At 41.6% G+C, this 23,178-nt stretch overlaps 1 protein-coding gene across 8 annotated transcripts in view; it reads left to right on the top strand.

The window, feature by feature from the left end:
• The window catches only part of LOC106594233 (kinectin), a 59,829-nt gene that overhangs the window by 9,150 nt on the left and 27,501 nt on the right, over nt 1-23,178 (top strand). For all 8 annotated transcript variants that reach the window (XM_014186017.2, XM_014185788.2, XM_014185971.2 and 5 more), the window contains exons 2-7: nt 16,993-17,618; nt 17,918-18,076; nt 18,272-18,376; nt 19,476-19,711; nt 19,849-19,980; nt 20,356-20,462. In XM_014186017.2, the coding sequence (XP_014041492.1) occupies nt 16,994-17,618; nt 17,918-18,076; nt 18,272-18,376; nt 19,476-19,711; nt 19,849-19,980; nt 20,356-20,462 (1,364 nt within the window). In that variant the 5' untranslated portion in view covers nt 16,993. The remainder of the gene's footprint in view (nt 1-16,992; nt 17,619-17,917; nt 18,077-18,271; nt 18,377-19,475; nt 19,712-19,848; nt 19,981-20,355; nt 20,463-23,178) is intronic.

Below are 23,178 nucleotides of genomic sequence, written 5' to 3'. Positions count from 1 at the left end.
AGATACAGAACTCCTTTATGCAATCGCTATGTCCGATTGTAAAATAGCTTTTCGGCGAAAGCACATTTTGCAATATTCTGAGTACATAGCTCGGCTATCACGGCTAGCTATTTTGACATTCGCCAAATTCGGGGTCACCTGAACTCAGAATTACTATTAGAAAAATTGGATTACCTTTGCTGTTCTTCGTCAGAATGCACTCCCAGAACTTCTACGTCAACAACAACATGTTGTTTTGGTTCCAAATAATCCATAGTTATATCCAAATACCTCCATTTTGTTCGTGCGTTCAGGTCACTATACGAAGGCTAACGCGCGAGCGCATTTCGAGACGAAAAATGCAAAATATTCCATTACATTACTTAGGAGCATGTCAAACGCTGTTTAAAATAAATTTTTATGCGATTTTTCTTGTAAAATAGCGATAATATTCCAACCGGGCAACGTTGTATTCATTCAAAGACAGAGAAAACATGGAGAGTTCTCGTGACCACGCATCTCCATTCTCATTGTCCCCAGACTGACCACTTACAAACTCTGCTCCTATACTTTGCCCAGAGACAGCAGACACCCCATTCCACTTTCTGGCGGCTTTAGAGAGCCAATGGAAGCCTTAGAAAGTGTCACGTTACAGCACAGATGCTGTAATGTCGATAGAGATGCAACAGAAGGACAACAAATTGTCAGACAGGGCACTTCCTGTATGGAATCTTCTCAGGTTTTGGCCTGCCATATGAGTTCTGTTATACTCAGACACCATTCAAACAGTTTTAGAAACTTTAGGGTGTTTTCTATCCAAAGCCAATAATTATATGCATATTCTAGTTACTGGGCAGGAGTAGTAACCAGATTAAATCAGATACGTTTTTTTATCCGGCCGTGAAAACACATTGTTATTTTCAATGACGGGTTAACTGCCTTGTTTAGGGGCAGAACGACAGATTTTTACCTTGTCAGCTCGGGGATTCAATCTTGCAACCTTACGGTTAACTAGTCCAACGCTCTAACCACCTGCTTTACATTGCACTCCACGAGGAGCCTGCCTGTTACGGGAATGCAGTAAGAAGCCAAGGTAAGTTGCTAGCTAGCATTAAACTTATCTTATAAAAAACAATCGATCATAATCACATGGTTGATATTACTAGTTTATCTAGCCTGTCTACAGTATTGAATGCATACATTTCATACATTTTTTTTCCCCCATTTTTTTTTCTCCGCATATAATCGCTTAGGTACACGTTGCTCCAACGTGTACCTAACCATAAACATCAATGCCTTTCTTAAAATCTATACACAAGTATACATTTTTAAACCTGCATATTTAGTTATTGCCTGCTAACATGAATTTCTTTTAACTAGGAAAAATGTGTCACTTCTCTTGCAACAGAGTCAGGGTATATGCAACAGTTTGGGCCGCCTGGCTCGTTGCGAACTAATTTGCCAGAACTTTACGTAATTATGACATAACATTGAAGGTTGTGCAATGTAACAGGAATATTTAGACTTAGGGATGCCACCCGTTAGATAAAATACGGAACGGTTCTGTATTTCACTGAAAGAAAAAACGTTTGTTTTCGAGAGTTTCCGGATTCGACCATATTAATGACCAAAGACTGGTATTTCTGTGTATTATGTTATAATTAAGTCTATGATTTGATATAGCATTCTGACTGAGCGATGGTAGGCACCAGCAGGCTCGTAAGCATTCATTCAAACAGCACTGTCGTGCGTTTTGCCAGCAGCTCTTCGCAATGCTTCAAGGATTACGCTGTTTATGACTTAAAGCCTATCAACTTCAAGGATTAGACTGGTGTAACCCATGTGAAATGGCTAGCTAGTTAGCGGGTGCGCGGTAATAGCGTTTCAAATGTCACTTACTCTGGATGGGTAATGCTGCTTCGAGGGTGGCTGTTGTCGATGTGTTCCTGGTTCGAGACCAGGTAGGAGCGAGGAGAGGGACGGAAGCTATACTGTTACACTGGCAATACTAAAGTGCCTATAAGAACATCCAATAGTCAAAGGTATATGAAATACAAATCGTATAGAGAGAAAGTCCTATAATAACTACAACCTAAAACTTCTTACCTGGGAATATTGAAGACTCATGTTAACAGGAACCACCAGCTTTCATATGTTCTGAGCAAGGAACTTTAAACGTTAGCTTTCTTACATGGCACATGTTGCACTTTTACTTTCTTCTCCAACTTTGTTTTTGCATTTTAAACCAAATTGAACATGTTTCTTTATTTGAGGCTAAATTGATTTTATTGATGTATTATAGTAAGTTAAAATAAGTGTTCATTCAGCATTGTTGTAATTGTCATTATTACAATTTTAATTGTAATTTTATTTTAAATCGTCCGATTAACTTCTCTAGGGTAGGGGGCAGTATTTTGACGTCCGGATGAAGTGCGTGCCCGTAGTAAACTGCCTGCTACTCAGGCTCAAAGGTAGGATATGCATATTATTAATAGATTTGGATAGAAAACACTGATGTTTCTAAAACTGTTTGAATGATGTCTGTGAATATAACAGAACTCATATGGCAGGCAAAAACCTGAGACAAATCCAACCAGGAAGTGTGGAAATCTGAGGTTTGTAGTTTTTCAAGTGATTGCCTATACAGTATACAGTGACTTAGGGTTAATTTTGCACTTCCTAAGGCTTCCACTAGATGTCAGTCTTTAGAACGTTGTTTAATGCGTCTACTGTGAATGGGGAGAGAATAAGAGCTCCTGGAAGTAGATGAGAGAGAAAATGACATGAGCTCAGTGGCACGTGCTCACATATGAGTTAGCTGTGTTCCTTTTCTTTTTTGAAGACATTGGAATTGTCCGGTTGGAATATTACTGAAGATTTATGATAAAAACATCCTAACGATTGATGCTATACTTTGTTTGACATGTTTTTACGAACGTAAATAGAACCTTTTTTTACTTTTCATAGTGACATTTTGCGCACGCTTCCTGCATTTGGAGTAGTGGACTATACGCGAACAAAAAGGAGGTATTTGGACATAAATGGACTTTATCGAACAAAACAAACATTTATTGTGGAACTGGGATTCCTGGGAGTGCATTCTGATGAAGATCAAAGGTAAGTGAATATTTATAATGTAATTTGCCATTTCTGTTGACTCAAATGGCGGGTATCTGTATGGCTTGTTTTGATATCTGAGCGCTGTACTCAGATTATTGCAAAATTTGCTTTCGCTGTAAAGCTTTTTTGAAATCTGACACAGCAGTTGCATTAAGGAGAAGTGTATCTATAATTCTTTGAATAACTGTTGAATATTTTATCAACGTTTGAGTATTTCTGTAAATTGATGTGCTCATTCACTGGAAGTTTGAGGCAAAACATTTCTGAATGTTACACGCCAATGTAAAATGGGGTTTTTGGATATAAATATAAACTTTATCGAGCAAAACATGTATTGTGTAACATGAAGTCCTGAGTGCCATCTGATGAAGATCAAAGGTTAGTGATTCATTTTAGCTGCATTTCTGGATTTTGTGACGCCTCTCCTTGCTTGGGAAATGGCTGTGTGGTTTTTCTTGTCTCGGCGCTGTCCTAACATAATCTAAAGTTATGCTTTCGCCGTAAAGCCTTTTTGAAATCAGACAATGTGGTTGGATTAACGAGAAGTATATCTTTAAAATGGGATGTAATAGTTGTATGTTTGAGAAATTTGAATTGAGATTTGTTTTGAATTTACCGCCCTGCTATTTCACTGGCTGTTGAATAGTGTGTCCCGTGGGTGCCCCAGAGGTTAATCGGTATCGGCTTTTTTTTGGTCCTCCAAGAATCGGTATCGGCGTTGAAAAATCATAGTCGGTCGACCTCTAGTTGCAACAATTTTGGCGGATAATTTTAGAGGGTCCAGATTGTCTAGCCCAGCTGATTTGTAGGGATCCGGATTTTGCAGCTCTTTCAGAACATGAGCTGTTTGGGTTAAGGGGGGGGGGGGGGGGCTTGGGCAAGTTTGGCCAGCCATAGAAAAATGCTTATTGAAATTTGATTATCGTAGATTTCTTTGGTGGTGAGTGTTTACTAGCCTCAGTGCAGTGGGCAGCTGGGAGAAGGTGCACTTTATTCTCCATGGGCTTTAGTGTCCCAAAACTTTTTGGATTTAGTGCTACAGGATGCAAATTTTGTTTTGAAAAAGCTATTTGTTGCTTTCCTAACTGACTTGGTTCCTGACTTCCCTGAAAGGTTGCATATCGCGGGGACTATTTGATGCTAATGCAGTACACCACAGGATGTTTTTGTGCTGGTCAAGGGCAGTCAGGTCTGGAGTGAACCAAGGGCTATATATGTTGTTAGGTTCAATTTTTTTTAATGGGGCATGCTTATTTTTAAGATGAGGAAAGCACTTTTAAAGAGCAACCAGGCATCCTCTGATGGGATGAGGTCAATATCCTTCCTGGATACCAGGTCAATAGAAAGGCCTTCTCGCTGAAGTGTTTTAGGGAGCGTTTGACAGTAATGAGGGGTGGTCGTTTGTCCGGGGACCCATTACGGACGCAGGCAATGAGGCAGTGATTGTTGAGGTCCTCGTTGAAGACGCAGAGGTGTATTTAGAGGGCAAGTTGGTCAGGATGATGAGGGTGCCCATGTTTATGGATTTAGGGTTGTACCTGGTAGGTTCCTTGATAATTTGTGTGAGATTGAGGGCATCAATCTTAGATTGTAGGACGGCCGGGGTGTTAACCTCTCTAGGCTAGGCGGGACGAATTCGTCCCACCTACGTAACAGCCACTGCCAGCCTGTGGCGCGATTTTCAAAACCTTAAAAATCCTATTACTTCAATTTCTCAAACATATGACTATTTTACAGCCATTTAAAGACAAGACTCTCGTTAATCTAACCACACTGTCCGATTTCAAAAAGGCTTTACAACGAAAGCAAAACATTAGATTATGTCAGCAGAGTACCAAGCCAGAAATAATCACACAGCCATTTTTCAAGCCAGCATATGTCACCAAAACCCAGAAGACAGCTAAATGCAGCACTCACCTTTGATCTTCATCAGATGACAACCCTAGGACATTATGTTATACAATACATGCATGTTTTGTTCAATCAAGTTCATATTTATATCAAAAAACAGCTTTTTACATTAGCATGTGATGTTCAGAACTAGCATACCCCCCGCAAACTTCCGGGGAATTCGCTAACATTTTACTAAATTACTCACGATAAACGTTCACAAAAAGCATAACAATTATTTTAAGAATTATAGATACAGACCTCCTCTATGCACTCGATATGTCCGATTTTAAAATAGCTTTTTGGTGAAAGCACATTTTGCAATATTCTAAGTACATAGCCCAGGCATCACGGGCTCGCTATTTAGACACCCGGCAAGTTTAGCACTCACCATAATCATATTTACTATTATAAAAGTTTGATTACCTTTTGTTGTCTTCGTCAGAATGCACACCCAGGACTGCTACTTCAATAACAAATGTTGGTTTGGTCCAAAATAATCCATCGTTATATCCGAATAGCGGCGTTTTGTTCGTATGCGTTCCAGACACTATCCGAAATAGTAAAGAAGTGTCGCGCGCATGGCGCAATTCGTGACAATAAAATTCTAAATATTCCATTACCGTACTTCGAAGCATGTCAACCGCTGTTTAAAATCAATTTTTACGCCATTTTTCTCGTAGAAAAGCGATAATATTCCGACAGGGAATCTCCTTTTCGGCAAACAGAGGAAAAAATCCCAAAGGCGGGGGCGGTCGGGTCACGCGCATAAGCCCAGTGTCCCTTGATCGGCCACTTGAGAAAGGCGATAATGTGTTTCAGCCTGGGGCTGGAATTACATTTTTTACATTTTAGTCATTTAGCAGACGCTCTTATCCAGAGCGACTTACAGTAGTGAATGCATACATTTCATACAATTTCATACATTTTTTTCTGTGCTGGCCCCCCGTGGGAATCGAACCCACAACCCTGGCGTTGCAAACACCATGCTCTACCAACTGAGCTACAGCGAAGGCTACAGGGGGCAGTATTTACACCGCCGGATAAAAAACGTACCCGATTTAATCTGGTTACTACTCCTACCCAGTAACTAGAATATGCATATACTTATTAGATATGGATAGAAAACACCCTAAAGTTTCTAAAACTGTTTGAATGGTGTCTGTGAGTATAACAGAACTCATATGGCAGGCAAAAACCTGAGAGATTCCTTTACAGGAAGTGGCCTGTCTGACCATTTATTGGCTTTCTTTGACATCTCTTTCCAAAACAAAGGATCTCTGCGGTAACGTGACACTTCCCACGGCTCCCATAGGCTCTCAGAGCCCGGGAAAAAGCTGAATGTCGTCATTCCAGCCCCAGGCTGAAACACATTATCGCCTTTGTCAAGTGGCCGATCAGGGGACAGTGGGCTTAGGCACGTGCACTGGTCGCCCCCGTCTTTCTTTCTTTTCCTCCATTTACCGAAACGCAGATTCCCGGTCGGAATATTATCGCTTTTTTACGAGATAAATGGCATAAAAATTGATTTTAAACAGCGGTTGACATGCTTCGAAGTACGGTAATGGAATATTTCGATTTTTTTTTGTCACGAAATGCGCCATGCTCGTAACCCTGATTTACCATTTCGGATAGTGTCTAGAACGCACGAACAAAACGCCGCTGTTTGGATATAACGATGGATTATTTGGGACCAAACCAACATTTGTTATTGAAGTAGAAGTCCTGGGAGTGCATTCTGACGAAGAACAGCAAAGGTAATAACATTTTTGTTATAGTAAATCTGATTTTGGTGAAGGCTAAACTTGCTGGGTGTCTAAATAGCTAGCCCGTGATGGCTGGGCTATGTACTTAGAATATTGCAAAATGTGCTTTCACCAAAAAGCTATTTTAAAATCGGACATATCGAGTGCATAGAGGAGTTCTGTATCTATAATTCTTAAAACAATTGTTAAGCTTTTTGTGAACGTTTATCGTGAGTAATTTAGTAAATTGTTAGTAAATTCCCCGGAAGTTTGCGGGGGGTATGCTAGTTCTGAACGTCACATGCTAATGTAAAAAGCTGTTTTTTGATATAAATATGAACTTGATTGAACAAAACATGCATGTATTGTATAACATAATGTCCTAGGGTTGTCATCTGATTAAGATCATCAAAGGTTAGTGCTGCATTTAGCTGTTTATGTGACATTATATGCTAGCTTGAAAAATGGGTGTCTGATTATTTCTGGCTGGGTACTCTGCTGACATAATCTAATGTTTTGCTTTCGTTGTAAAGCCTTTTTGAAATCGGACAGTGTGGTTAGATAAAGGAGAGTCTTGTCTTTAAAATGGTGTAAAATAGTTATATGTTTGAGAAATTGAAGTAATAGCATTTTTAAGGTATTTGAATATCGACCACGGGATTAGACTGGCTGTTGCGTAGGTGGGACGATTTGGTGCCACCTACCCTAGAGAGGTTAAAGCCTATTTTTGTTACAAGCTGTGTTTCGTTAAAGCCTGTGCAAAGTTCATTTGCTTCAATGTACCGGTAGGCACCTGCGGCGTATAGACATGTGCGGCTTATTTATGTTCAAAAAAAAAAATGTATTCAGTGGGTGCGGCTTATATTCAGGTGCGCTTAATAGTCCGGAAATTACGGTAGTCATTGTGCATAGAGTTTTTGTTAAACTTTGAAATCAATGTTTTTTCTTTGGCACACATTCTAAGTGAAAAATCTGAGTCTCCATGGTAATTCTGTTACTGTGGAATTGCCAATATGCATTATTGCTCTGTGAGAACTCAGTTGAATACAATTTTTTTGTACTTGGAGAAGTTTTGTCATTGAAAATGGTCTGAAGCAATCTCTCAGAATGAGGAACAAGTGAATGATATATTAGCCTTACATGATGACAGTTGTTGGATATATATCTATCTGGCTGCTTGCTGGAGTATGTGTGTTTGTGCATGAGTCGGTGTGTGTGTGTGTATCAGGCGTGAAATAATGGGAGAGGTTTTACAGGCCTAGATGAAACTGACTGTTGCACCTCAAGCCCATCAGGCCCAGAGAAGCACTGCAGCGGAAAGTTATTCTTAATGTATTATCATGGGTAATCTGCTTAATCCAAATTAGGGCCTAACTAAGAGGCGCAGCATAGAAGTGCTAGCTAGACAGAGGGGGCTGAGTCCTGTGCTATTGCTGACACCAATCTGAATCCAGAGCAAGCGGGTATTGTCGTGTCAGCTACGGTTGGCGCCACTGTTTGTATTGTTGACAACAAATTACACTTCAAACTAGACCATGCCCCAGGGCTGAGATGTTTTAATTTCCACTCAGTGTACAAATAAAGTGATGCCTGACTCAGTAAAACAATCTCTGTTCAGATGGTTGTTGGACAGCAATTTTTCTACTCATGTTATTTGGATTCTCGTGGTGAGTTTTTACCACTATATTGTCTTCCACTATTGTGGTTTCTTGAAACTAATAGAGCCTACTATGTTTGCATTGATTCTTGGTCTCCTTCCTCATCTCCTTTTCTACCACAGACTACCATATCCTGTTTTAAAGGCACCTAAATCTTGTATCTTGCCCATTAACCATTTGAATGGCAAACATACATTATTGCATTTGGAAAGTATTCAGACCCCTTCCCCTTTTCCAATTTTATTACATTGCAGCCTTATTCTAAAATGGATTCAAAATAAATTAAAAAAATCCTCAATCTACACACAATACCCCATAATGACAAAGTGAAAACAGGTTTTTAGAAAGTTGTGCAAATGTACTAGAAATAAACAGATACCTTATTTACATAAGGATTCAGACCCTTTGCTATGAGACTCGAAATTGAGCTCAGGTGCATCCTGTTCCCATTGATCATCCTTGAGATGTTTCTAGAACTTGACTGGAGTCCACCTGTGGAAAATTCAATTGATTGGACATAATTTGGAAAGAAACACACCTGTCTATATAAGGTCTCACACCTGGCAGTGCATCTCAGAGCAAAAACCAAGCAATGAGGTTGACGGAATTGTCCGTAGTGCGCCGAGACAGGATTGTGTCGAGGTACAGATCTGGGGAAGGGAACCAAAAAATATCTGCAACATTGAAGGTCCCCAAGAACATAGTGGCCTCCATTCTTAAATGGAAGAAGTTTGGAACCACCCAGACTCTTCCTAGAGCTGGCTGCCTGGCCAAACTGAGCAATCGGGGGACAAGACCCTTGGGTCAGGGAGGTGACCAAGAACCTGATGGTCACTCTGACAGAGCTTCAGAGTTCCTCTGTGGAGATGGTTGTCCTTCTGGAAGGTTCTCCCATCTCTGCAGCACTCCACCACCAATCAGGCATTTATGGTAGAGTGGCCAGACGGAAGCCACTCCTCAGTAAAAGGCACATGAAAGCCTGCTTGGAGTTTGTCAAAAGGCACCTAAAGGACTCTGACCATGAGAAACAAGATTGAACTCTTTGGCCTGAATGCTAAGCATCACCTCTGGAGGAAACTTGGCACCATTCCTACGGTGAAGCATTGTGGTGGCAGCATCATGCTGTGGGTATGTTTTTCAGCAGCAGGGCCTGGGAGACTAGTCACAATCAAGGAAAACATGAACAGATGAAAGTATAGAAAGATAGTTTATGAAAACCTGCTCCAGAACGCTCAGGGCCTCAGACTGGGGGCGAAGGTTCACCTTCCAACAAGAAAACAACCATAAACACACAGCCAAGACAATGCAGGAGTGGCTTCGGGACAAGTCTCAATGTCCTTGAGTGGCCCAGCCAGAGCCAGGACTTGAGCATCTCTGGAGAGATCTAAAAACAACTGTGCAGCGACGCTCCCCATCCAACCTGACAGAGCTTGATAGGATCTGCAGAGAAGAATGGGAGAAACTCCCCAAATACAGGTGTGCCAAGCTTGTAGCGTCATACCCAAGAAGACTCGAGGCTGTAATAACTTCCAAAGGTGCTTCAACAAAGTACTGAGTGAAGGGTCTGAATACAAATAAAATCAAAGTCAGAGAGGCTACTGCCTACATTGAGACCCAATCACTGGCCACTTTAATAAATGGATCACTAGTTACTTTAACTTCTCTAGGGCTAGTGGTACGATTTCGTCCCACCTACGTAACAGCCAGTGGAATCCTGTGGCGCGTTATTCAAATACCTTAGAAATGCTATTACTTCAATTTCTCAAACATATTACTATTTTACACCATTTTAAAGACAAGACTCTCGTTAATCTAACGACACTGTCCGATTTCAAAAAGGCTTTACAACGAAAGCAAAACATTAGATTATGTCAGCAGAGTACCCAGCCAGAAATAATCAGACACCCATTTTTCAAGCTAGCATATAATGTCACATAAACCCAAACCACAGCTAAATGTAGCACTAACCTTTGATCTTCATCAGATGACAACCCTAGGACATTATGTTATACAATACATGCATGTTTTGTTCAATCAAGTTCATATTTATATCAAAAACCAGCTTTTTACATTAGCATGTGACGTTCAGAACTAGCATGCAAACTTCCGGTGAATTTACTAAATTACTCACGATAAATGTTCACAAAAAACATAACAATTTAAGAATTATAGATACAGAACTCCTCTATGCACTCGCTATGTCCGATTTTAAAATAGCTTTTCGGTGAAAGCACATTTTGCAATTTACATTTACATTACATTTTAGTCATTTAGCAGACGCTCTGATCCAGAGCGACTTACAGTAGTGAATGCATACATTTCATTTCATACATTTTATTCATTCTGAATAGACGTACTTCTTAATTTCTCAAAGGAAAAACATCAACCTATATCTAAAGATTGTTGACATCTAGTGGAAGCCATAGGAACTGCAACCAGGTGCTTCATTAATCCAGTTTCCCATAGAAAACCAATAGGAAACACAGTGAACTCAGTTGTCTTTTTCCTGGATGGTTTGTCCTCGCAATATTCTCAGTAGATAGCCCGGCATCACAGGGCTAGCTATTTAGACACCCACCAAGTTTAGCACTCACCAAAATCAGATTTACTATAAGAAAAATGTTATTACCTTTGCTGTCTTCGTCAGAATGCACTCCCAGGACTTCTACTTCAATAAGAAATGTTGGTTTGGTTCAAAATAATCCATAGTTATGTTCAAATATCCTCTGTTTTGTTCATGCGTTCAAGACACTATCCGAATGGTAAAGAAGGGTGACGCGCACGACGCATTTCGTGACAAAAAAAATCTAAATATTCCATTACCGTACTTCGAAGCATGTCAACCGCTGTTTAAAATCAATTTTTATGCCATTTTTCTCGTAAAAAAGCGATAATATTCCGACCGGGAATCTGTGTTTAGGTTCAAAGACGAAAGAAAATAAAAACATGGGGTCGACTCGTGCACGCGCCTCAGCCCATTGTCCTCTGATAGACCACTTACCAAAGGCGCTAAAGTTTTTCAGCCAGCGGCTGGAATTACATCATTCAGCTTTTTCCCGGGTTCTGAGAGCCTATGGGAGCCGTAGGAAGTGTCATGTTACAGCGAAGATCCTAAATGTTCAATAAACAGAGCCAAGAAGCCCAAGGAATGGTCAGAGAGGGTACTTCCTGTTTGGAATCTTCTCAGGTTTTTGCCTGCCATATGAGTTCTGTTATACTCACAGACACCATTCAAACAGTTTTAGAAACTTTAGGGTGTTTTCTATCCAAAGCCAATAATTATATGCATATTCTAGTTTCTGGGCAGTAGTAATAACCAGATTAAATCGGGTACGTTTTTTTATCCGGCCGTGTAAATACTGCCCCCCAGCCCTAACAGGTTAAACGATGCCAATTTGAAATGATGCTTACATATCTTACATTACTCATATCACATGTACACTACCGTTCAAAAGTTTGGGGTCACTTAGAAATGCCAGTTGAGGACTTGTGAGGCGTCTGTTTCTCAAACTAGACACTAATGTACTTGTCCTCTTCCTCAGTTGTGCACCGGGGCCTCCCACTCCTCGTTCTATTCTGGTTAGAGCCCGTTTGTGCTGTTCTGTGAAGGGAGTAGTACACAGCGTTGTACCAGATCTTCAGTTTCTTGGCAATTTCTCGCATGGAATAGCCTTCATTTCTCAGAACAAGAATAGACTGATGAGTTTCAGAAGAAAGACCTTTGTTTCTGGCCATTTTGAGCCTGTAATCGAACCCACAAATGCTGATGCTCCAGATACTCAACGAGTCTAAAGAAGGCCAGTTTTATTGCTTCTTTAATCAGGACAACAGTTTTCAGCTGTGCTAACATAATTGCAAAAGGGTTTTCTAATGATCAATTAGCCTTTTAAAATGATAAACTTGGATTAGCTAACACAACATGCCATTGGAACACAGGAGTGATGGTTGCTGATAATGGGCCTCTGTACATTTACATTTTACATATTTAGCAGACGCTCTTATCCAGAGCGACTTACAGTAGTGAATGCATACATTTCATACAATTTCTTACATTTTTTTTCTATGCTGGCCCCCTGTGGGAATCGAACCCACAACCCTGGCGTTGCAAACACCATGCTCTACCAACTGAGCTACAGGGAAGGCTATGCCTAATGTAGATATTCCATTAAAAAAAAAATCTGCCGTTTCCAGCTACAATAGTCATTTACAACATTAACAATGTCTACACTGTATTTCTGATCAATTTGATGTTATTTTAATGGACCAAAAAAATGTGCTTTCATTTAAAAAACAAGGACATTTCTAAGTGACCCTAAACTTTTGAACGGTACTGTATATACTGTATTTTATACCATTTATTGCACCTTACCTGTGCCGCTTGGCCATTGCTCATCCATATACTTATATGTACATATTCTCATTCACCTCTTTAGATTTGTGTGTATTAGGTAGTTGTTGGGGAATTGTTAGATATTACTGCACTGTCGGAACTAGAAGCACAAGCATTTCGCTACACTCGCATTAACATCTGCTAACCATGTGTATGTGACCAATACAATTTGATTTGAGTAAAGGGTCTGAATACTTATGTAAATGTGATTGTTTTTATTTTAATACATTTGCAAAAAAGTTTAAACCTGTTTTTGCTTTGACATTATTGGGTATTGTGTGTGTGTGTGTGTGTGTGTGTGTAGATTGATGAGGGGGGGGACGATTTAATCAATTTTAGAGGAAAGCTGTAACGTGACAAAATTTGGAAAAAGTCAAGGGGTCTGAATACTTTCCGAATGTACTATATAAAATCCATGTCTCAATTGTCTCAAGGCTTAAATCTTTCTTTAACCCGTCTCCTCCCCTTCATCTACACTGACCACGTTTACATGTACACCAATATCCCGTTATTATTCGGGATACTCAAGTATTCTGTTTTTGAGTTGACACATTTCCCGAAAAAGCTTGTATCCCGGTTATGAGAAACCCGGATAAGATGCCTGGGAAATGCTAATCTAAGACTGGATACTGTGCATGTAAACAATTTATCCTGTTTTACTGTCATTTTTGCAGTCTGCTCAGTTTTGCATATCATGGGTGATTTTATGTTTTCATCCGATTGTCAAACAAATTACTATATGCTCAGTTCGATCCACCATAATTTAGCCTACTATAATGAATTTACTACAGGACACTTTCACCACCTAATTTAGACACGTTTCTGCTTTGGTAGGCCATATTATAATTCACGACATTTGGTAGGCCATATTATAATTCACGACATTTGGTAGGCCATATTTTAATTCACGACATTTGGTAGCCATTTGTCAACAGTAGTTTGATACATGTAGCTTCTCTTCTGCCACAACTTGTTGCCCCAGAAGACTAAATAGAGTAGTGCTCAATGGAATAATGTCTTATATAACTAGATTACTAATGCCTTCATTCTATTTTACGCTGGTAAAGTTGTCTGTTTTGTTTAGTGACCGGGGTGAAAACAGTGGAAAGATTGGTCCTGTGCAAAATGTCCAAATGTCATCAGCTTGACCAGTTTTAAGGAAATGAAAAGCTGAGGAAAAAGTCCACACGTTTCTGTTAAGACTTCGGTTTGTCTTGGGTGCATATTTGATGTGGTTGAAATACTATCTGCTTGCATAACAACAGTGTCTAAAGAACACATTACATAGCTTTCACATTTTCTCAAGAAATGCTGAAAGGAAGAAATCCTATTTCTTCACTCCAGTTCCCGAGACAAAATTAACATTTGTTGTATAATTTCACTGCAAGAAATGTATAATTCTGCAGGAGTTAATATTATATTACGCAACATGTGAGCGGTTATAGGCCTACACTCAGTGTGCCTACTTCAAATACTATTCTATTAAACCCATATACTTAAATTAGGAATATTCTGTTTATTCATGGCTACAGGGATAAGACCTTAAGTGGGATATGAGCTACTATACGGAATACTGTGCGCATGTAAACCTGGTCACTGATTGAATTGGATTTAACAAGGACGTTAAGGGATCATAGCTTTCACTTGGTCCGTCTGTCATGGAAAGAGCAGCGCTTTGTTTGAATACTCATACTAACTGTACTATTTGTGACATAAATGTAGTATGCTTACTGGTCATAGTATGGATCTTGTTAGAATGCCAAACGTTCCGGGATGTCGTACTACATTCGCCAAAATACGAAGTATACAAGCAGTGGACACTATTTCCGTGCTTTTAGGGCCCATAATGCAATTTATCCGAAAATGGGCGTGGCTTCACAACGGTTTCAGATGTTTGTTTTTTGTGGGGGGGATTTTATTAGGATCCCCATTAGCTGATGGCTACTCTTCCTGGGGTCCACACAAAACATAATACAGAATGACATAATACTGATCATCAATAGACAAGAACAGCTCAGACAGAACTACATACATTGAAGAAAACGGTGGAAATATGCAGCCGAAGTCCAACAAAAGCGGATACAAATTCATTGCTTTAACTAATTATAACAAATGTTGAGCAATGTAATAAAGTCATGACTTTCAAATAAGTTTCCTTAGACGCTATGTTGGCTGACAATTTGTTAGCTACACTATCCTTACGAACCGCATAGAATATCATTACAGCAGTATGTACCACCGGTATGTTAGCTAGCTGCCTAACGTTAGTTGGCTATTAATACATCGAACCTTCCAATATATTAACTATATGCTATCTAACTAACCAACGTTTATTGACTTGATTATTCCCTTCATAATTAGCTTAGCTAAGTAGTATAGTTGTGCGTTATCAATGGACATTCGGGTGCGTTCGTAAATTCGCTCTGCCTATCTACTCTGATTTCAGCTCACTCTTATCTGAGTGTACCAGAGACCAGAATAACTGATGAATTTACGAACGCTCAACACCTGTTGAATATGGCCGATGGCAGTAAACGCTATGAATAACATGAAAACAGCCTAACCGACTGCTGCTTATTTGTTGTTCTTATCTCTTTTTTTGTTGGTATTTTCTTAAAACAGCATTGTTGGTTAAGGGCTTGTAAGTAAGCATTTCACTGTAAGGTCTGTTGTATTCGGTGCATGTGACAAATACACATTTATTTGATTTGTCAGAGTGAGGTGTTTTCTCATTTGTGTCTGGAAGTAGCTGACCAGTTAGCTTGGGTGCTTGACTGCCATTGTGTGGTCAGAATGCTTAGATCAACCCTACTCCTCGACCAGAGCGTTCAGTGTACGCTCTGAGAGCGAAATGCTCTGAAGTAACAAACGGACAATCTGACAAAGTTTTGAATTTACTAACGCCCAGAGCACACTCGGGATGCACTCTGGCATTCCAGATTGAATTTAAGAACACACCCGAAGTCGTAAAATGTATAGCTAGTAATTTGTTATGCTAGCAAAAGGTTGCATAGCAACAGCATCAACTTCCGGTAGACAGGCGAGCACTAGTACGCAGAACTGAAAGGATACCGTTCTTTTACAGTATACTAAAATGAACTAATAGTATGTTGTATATACTCATTAAGTATGTAGTATTTAGTATGGGTATTCAAACACTGCTCAGGTGTTTCTAATGTTTTGTACACTGTTTATGTCCAGCATCCTGTGTAAGTGCTAAGGGACATGCTTAGGCTTTACCTTGCTTGACAACGACATATTGCTGTCTCTTGGGCCTGCCAGGAGAAGAGAATTTTCACCTCAACAGGCTGGTGCTAAACTGCACCAGCAGTTTCATCTAGCTAATACACACACTATTGACATGATAAAGGTAAACAGATTAATTCAGTGCATATTGTTTCTCGTAAGTACGTTATTTGTAAGCGTTACCAACTTTAGTAGCTAGTGTGTGTGTGTGTGTGTGTGTGTGTGTGTGTGTGTGTGTGTAAAGAAAAAGTATTAGGCTGTAGGCTAGGACAGTGTACTCTACTAATCTAATAGACCCTATCACAGAGATGAGAGGACTATGGGTGAGGGAGGACACAAAGGCGTCCTCCGTACCTGCTAATCACCCCTCCCTACACACACACATTCACTCTGCACAGGGCTGTCTCCCTCTGACTGCAGATAACCTCCAGGAGAAAAATACATTGAGTTGTCATATTTATTACCAATAAATGTATGCAGCGTGGAAAATGCATTAGCATTTCTGCTGTAGTATATCAAACCCATAAAGTATTGAGGAAGTGTCAGCAGCAGCGCCAGCATCCTCTTATTAGGGAGGCACTGGGAGAGAGGTGGAATGTGTTCTGGCACCACAGGTATTTGTATCAGGCTGATCTGGGATGTCTGGAAGTGCCTGGAGCTGTTCATCTTGTAAATCACGTTACCCCATTTCCCCTTTCACTGGGCTGCCCTGGCATGGATGGGGCTGTGCCAGTGTCTGACTGGCTTTGAAGTTTGGAATTGACCTAGTCCGTGTGAGAATCAACTTTTTCATCTAAAATATGTGGCAACAAAGAAGAGGTATAGGACATTTAGGAATGAACTGATCAGATATTTTGCTAAGCATTATTTTCAGCTATGAGGAATTTGTTGAATGTCTTATGTTGACAGTTGGCTTATCATGTGCATGATACTCATGACTCATTCTTGCTCTGTCTCGCTTCAGAATGGCGCTGGACATCTATGACTCTCAGTACCTGGTGATCCTGGCCCCATCCCTGGTCATCGCCCTCATCTTCCTCTTCTTCTGGCTCTTCATGAAGGAGACCTCTTATGATGAGGTGCTAGCCAGACAGAAACGAGATCTCAAGCTGCCACCCTCCAAACCAGACACCCGCAAGAAGAATGACAAGAAAAAGAGCAAGAAGAAGGAGAGCAGTAGCGGAGGAGGTGGCGGGGGAGGAGGAGAGTCAGAGGAAGACCTGCGGGACTTTGACATGGCAGACGCCGTGAGCAGCTCCACCACTGAGGAGGAGGAGCCTACCCCTATGGCCCCGCCCACCCCGGTTCCTGCCCCTGTGGCAGCGCCAGCCGAGGCCCCTGCAGGGGTGAGGGAGAGGAAGAAGAAGGAGAAGAAAGCTGCCAAAGCTGCAGCCGCTCCCCCTGCCGAGGAACCTGAGGTGAACGGCTCCAAGCCAGCTGGCCGCAAAGCAGAGCCCCCTGCCCCAGTGGCTAAACCCAGTCCCCCCTCACCCCAGCTTAACCACCAGTCTCAGCCCCCATGCCAGGCCCAGACCCCACTCCAGCCCTCTGGCAAGAAGAAGAAGGAGAAGAAGCAGAAGATAGAGTCTGGTGAGTAAAAGGCCAGAGTGGCTTTAGTAGGATGAGGATGTGTGGTGCCCGGGACACTTGCCTGTGTCTGAAAACGGGGCTAGCGTCTTCCCTGAGGCCACTCATTAGTGTCTATCCTCCCGAATCAAATCTGATTATTTAAAGCACAGTATGAGTAGTGAGCGGGAGGGAGTTTGTTACAATGGCCATAACCTCAAAATACCTTCTACACAAATGTGTCTATCACAAGGCCATCATAGTGGCATCCTTTTTCCTCGTATCTCTTAAACCTAATTGTCCTCTTGTTCGTTCCTGTCTAGTGGAGGAAGAGATTAAGGTGGAGAAGGCTCCAGCTCCAGTCAAAAAGGAGGCTCCGGTGCTGGTGGAAACCAAAGCACAGGATGGTCCTGCCCCCCCAGACACCACCACAACCAGTGGCAAGAAAAGAAACTCTGCCAAGAAGCAGAAGACTGAGCATGGTAAGGATGATGAATACTTACTGATACTGTAGTGTAATCAAAGTCAGAGCCGGTTCAGAGACATTGTTTGAAGCTGCTAGCAAAAAGCAGAATATATCTAAATCTGCCTTTTTTGAAAATGAAATACTTGGGCCGACTATATCTTGATTTTTGTGTCTGGCACCAAATATGACCATGTGCTTCTGTCTCCCCCAGCCCCAGTGGATGATGTCCAGGCTGACTCTGCGACTTCTGCCAACCACAATGATGACGCGCCCTCCAAGGGGAGTGGCAAGAAACAGAAGAACGAGGCCAACAAAGGTGCGAAACCTACACTCTAACATATAGCTGCTATACCATGTTTATGCAACGGGTGTGTCTAATCCTGAATGCTGATTTTAGGTGTCTATTCCGCATCTATAATGTTAAAATGCCTATTTACTCTGTTCCATCTGACTGCGCAATCCACTGTCTCATCAGCCCAGCCAGGCAATTTATCAACTTTATCTCACATTTCTTTTAGACTAACATTTAGTTTTCAACAGCAGAGATTTGTATAAACCTTGCTGTCTGTCTCACCGACATTTGCAACATTTTTTAAATATTCAAATTCGATCTCCAGCCGTAATGTTGTGAACGTGTCGGGATGAGACAGACAGCCAGGCAGCTTTTCTCAGCCAGTCGAAATCTTGAATCAGCTTCATTTTTATGGATATATACAAATAACTATCAATAGAAAACAGGTCAAAGAAACAAGGTTCAGCTAGTTTGCAGTCTTTCCAGCTTCACTTTGAAGTGATTGTGTTAGCTGTGTTGTTGGCTAGCTCCTCTGAACAACTGTCCTGACGAGAGAGCACATTTTCTATGCCAGGTGAAATTGCGCACCATTAGCTCTTTTGTTATGGCTGTATACAAATAAATGTCACTAGCAAACAGCTTAAACGAATGCAAATGCAGCTACTGTTGTTATTCTGGCTGCACTGTTTGACGTGACTGTAGGTTAGCCATAGTTGGCTAGCTAGCAAACAAGGGTTAAGAACGTTGCCAGCCTGTATGGCAATGGAACATTTTGAGTAAACGACTGGGTCACGTCCATAGACAGTTCAAAAAGACTGAACGACTGGGTTGTGTCTCTAGCAACCGAACCAATAGAACGAACAACCAGCCGGCTTGGGTAGCAACCCTAGATTTGTGTCCGGACTATATCTTGTGGAAGGATGAAATAGTATGAATAAACAACACCTGTGCCAATATATCCTCCTAACACCGGCTTCTCTGGCATTATAACTTAATTAAAGCTGACATATGAAAAGTGATATTTTATAAATGTATTTACACTGCACTAATTTATTCAACACATAAGCTACCATACAACACATAATATAATTAATCCTCTACCTGTATGTGTGTGTATTTGCAGAGAATTCTGAGGTGAAGCTGAAGGAGCTGCTGGTGGGCCTGGGCAGTCTGTCCCTGTCACAGGCAGAGGCTGTGAGTGTGGTCACTGTGCTTAAAGAGAAGAACCCGTCTGCCCTGGACGCTTGGCAGAAGTCTGCAGTGAAGACTGACCCCTCATCCGTGGAGAGAGAGAGGCTCCTCACCACTCTGCAGGAGGAGGCCTCCATAGCAAAGGACAAGGTCCAGCAGCTCAGCAAGGTACAGCTGCACACACTCATAAGATAACCCTAAGATACCGGTACAATAATGCATATCCATTGACTACATCACTGGTTATCTACCTGTGGCTTGGTGACATTTCACTCTGCTGCTGTTTCTGCCCTTTCCTCTGTTAGGAGCTGCAGCAGGAGAAGCAGAAGACTGTGAGAGCAGAGGCAGTTCTGAGGGACCAGCGTGGGGCAATGGAGAAGGAGCTGAATGTCGTGCAGGCTAAAGCCCAGGGAGAGCTTCAGGGCATGCAGATGAAGGTGAGCACCATCCACCACTGATACAACCTTTACCTTAACAGGCCAAATCTCAACTACCATCACCCTTTACTGTCATGCTTTATACTCAGACATCAGTCCTAAGGCAGCATACAGAGTAGTGTTTCTGATGCTGTATGTTAGGTGGTTAGTGCAGCAGGTAGCCTAGTGGTTAGAGTGTTGGGCAAGTAACCGAAAGGTTGCTAGATCGAATCCCTGTGCTGACAAGGTAAAAATCTGTCGTTCTGCCCCTGAACAAGGAAGTTAACCCACTGTTCCTAGGCCGTCATTGTAAATTAGAATTTGTTCTTAACTGACTTGCCTAGTTATTAAATAAAGGTTAAATAAAATTGACTCCCAGTGTTTTGTACTGTGTAGTTCCAGAAGCTGAGGGAGCAGCTGGAGGGTCAGATCGCCAGGCTGCAGCAGGAGAACGGCATCCTGAGAGATGCAGTCAGCTCTGCCACCAACCAGATGGAGAGCAAGTGAGAGCCACTACCCAGCCCTCCTAGTTTGTATAAATGTTAAGGTCTTCGTTGTTCGTACGTTAGTCGCGCACAATACCTCGGACAGCACTGGCCCAATTTTGACTGAACTTGGGTGAATGATGCGTCTTGCCAAAGAGATCCTGCATTTACAAAAGTATACTGATTGGCCAGATGGTGGTGCTATAACAAAAGATTCAAAATGCTAACTTTGAAAGGTCACGCTGCTCACCCCGTTTGACCTAAAGTCATGAAATTCGGTGCATAGGTCCCTCTCCTCACAAGGAGAACATTTGTCGTTAAGGATTTTCGGCCATTTAGAATTTTGTGGAAAAGACTTAAAACGCTACTCTTCTGGCACTGAATGACCAATCTGGTATCAACTTGGTATCAAATCAAATTTTATTAGTCACATGCACTGAATACAACAGTTGTAGATCTTAGTGAAATGTACTTAAAAGCCCCTAACCAACAATGCCGTTTAAAAAATAAGAATAAGAAATAAAAGTAACAAGTAGTTAAAGAGCAGCAGTACAATAACAATAGCGCGACTATACAGGGGGTACCAATAGTCTGGATAGCCATTTGATTAGATGTTCAGGAGTCTTATGGCTTGGGGGTAGAAGCTGTTTAGAAGCCTTTTGGACCTAGACTTGGCGCTCCCATACCACTTGCCATGCGGTAGCAGAGAGAACAGTCTATGACTAGAGTGGCTGGAGTCTTTGACAATTTTTAGGGCCTTCCTCTGACACCGCCTGGTATAGAGGTCCTGGACGGCAGGAAGCTTGGCCCCAGTGATGTACTGGGCCGTGCGCACTACCCTCTGTAGTGCCTTGCGGTCGGAGGCCGAGAAGTTGCCATACCAGGCAGTGATGCAACCAGTCAGAATGCTCTCGATGGAGCAGCTGTAGAACCTTTTGAGGATCTGAGGACCCATGCCAAATCTTTTCAGTCTCCTGAGGGGGAATAGGTTTTGTCGTGCCCTCTTCACGACTGTCTTGGTGTGCTTGGACCATGTTAGTTTGTTGGTAATGTGGACACCAAGGTACTTGAAGCTCTCAACCTGCTCCACTACAGCCCCGTCGATGAGAATGGGGGCGTGCTTGGTCCTCCTTTTCCAGTAGTCCACAATCATCTCCTTTGTCTTGATCACGTTGAGGGAGAGTTTGTTGTCCTGGCACCATACGGCCAGGTCTCTGACCTCCTCCTTATAGGCTGTGAATAGGTTTTGTCATGCCTTCTTCACGACTGTCTTGGTGTGCTTGGACCATGTTAGTTTGTTGGCTATTTCATTGGTGATCAGGCCTACCACTGTTGTGTCATCGGCAAACTTAAAGATAGTGTTGGAGTCGTGGCTGGCCGTGCAGTCATGGGTGAACAGGGAGTACAGGAGGGGACTGAGCACGCACCCCTGAGGGGCCCCTGTGTTGAGGATCAGCATGGCGGATGTGTTGTTACCAACCCTTACCACCTGGGGGTGGCACGTCAGGAAGTCCAGGATCCAGTTGCAGAGGGAGGTGTTAACCTCTATGGGCTAGGTGGGACGCTAGCGTGCCACCCGTGGTGCACTCCATCAACAGCAGGTGCATTTCAAGAGCGGCAAATTTGAATCCAAATAAATGTCAAAATTCAAATTTTTCAAACATACAACTATTTTACACCCTTTGAAAGATAAACATCTCCTTAATCTAACCACGTTTTACGATTTCAAAAAGGTTTTACGGCGAAAGCATAAATTTAGAGTATGTTAGGACAGTACATTTACAAGAGTTGTGTGTAATGTTTTGTCAATTCAAAGACAGGGTCACCAAAACCATAAAACCAGCTAAAATGATGCACTAACCTTTTACAATCTCCATCAGATGACACTCCTAGGACATTATGTTAGACAATGCATGCATTTTTAGTTCTATCAAGTTCATATTTATATCCAAAAACAGCGTTTTACTATGGCATTGATGTTGAGGAAATCGTTTCCCTCCAATAACCGGCAGTCAAGTCAGCGTCACAAATTAAATAATTAAAATTAGAAAACATTGGTAAAATATATTGTAATTTAAAGAATTATAGATTTACATCTCTTGAACGCAATCAACTTGCCAGATTTAAAAATAACCTTACTGGGAAATCACACTTTGCAATAATCTGAGCACTGCGCCCAGAAAAATACGCGTTGCGATACAGACTAGACGTCATGTTGGGGAGATCTAAAATCGAAAATACTATGTAAATTATCCATTACCTTTGATTCTCTTCATCAGATGTCCCTTCCAGGTATCACAGGTCCATAACGAATGTAGTTTTGTTCAAAAAAGCTCATCATTTATGTCCAAAAATCTCCGTCTTGTTAGCACATGATCTAAGCCAGCCGGACTTCTCGTCATGAACGAGGGGAAAAAATATATTTACGTTCGTTCAAACATGTCAAACGTTGTATAGCATAAATCATTAGGGCCTTTTTTAACCAGAACATGAATAATATTCAAGGTGGACGAATGCATACTCTTTTATAACGTATTGGAACGAGGGTACCCAACATGAACTCGCGTGCCAGGTGTCTAATGGGACATCATCGTTCCATGGCTCTTGTTCGGTCAGATCTCCCTCCAGAAGACTCAAAACACTTTGTAAAGGCTGGTGACATCTAGTGGAAGCAATAGGAAGTGCCAAAATATTCCTCAGCCCCTGTGTTTTTCAATGGGATAGGTTTAAAGGC

The sequence above is a fragment of the Salmo salar genome, chromosome ssa01 (genome assembly GCF_905237065.1).
Source record: "Salmo salar chromosome ssa01, Ssal_v3.1, whole genome shotgun sequence".
Taxonomy (NCBI): Eukaryota; Metazoa; Chordata; class Actinopteri; order Salmoniformes; family Salmonidae; genus Salmo; species Salmo salar.
Note: the sequence above shows the minus strand (reverse complement) of the source record. Positions and strands in the feature narration are given on the sequence as shown.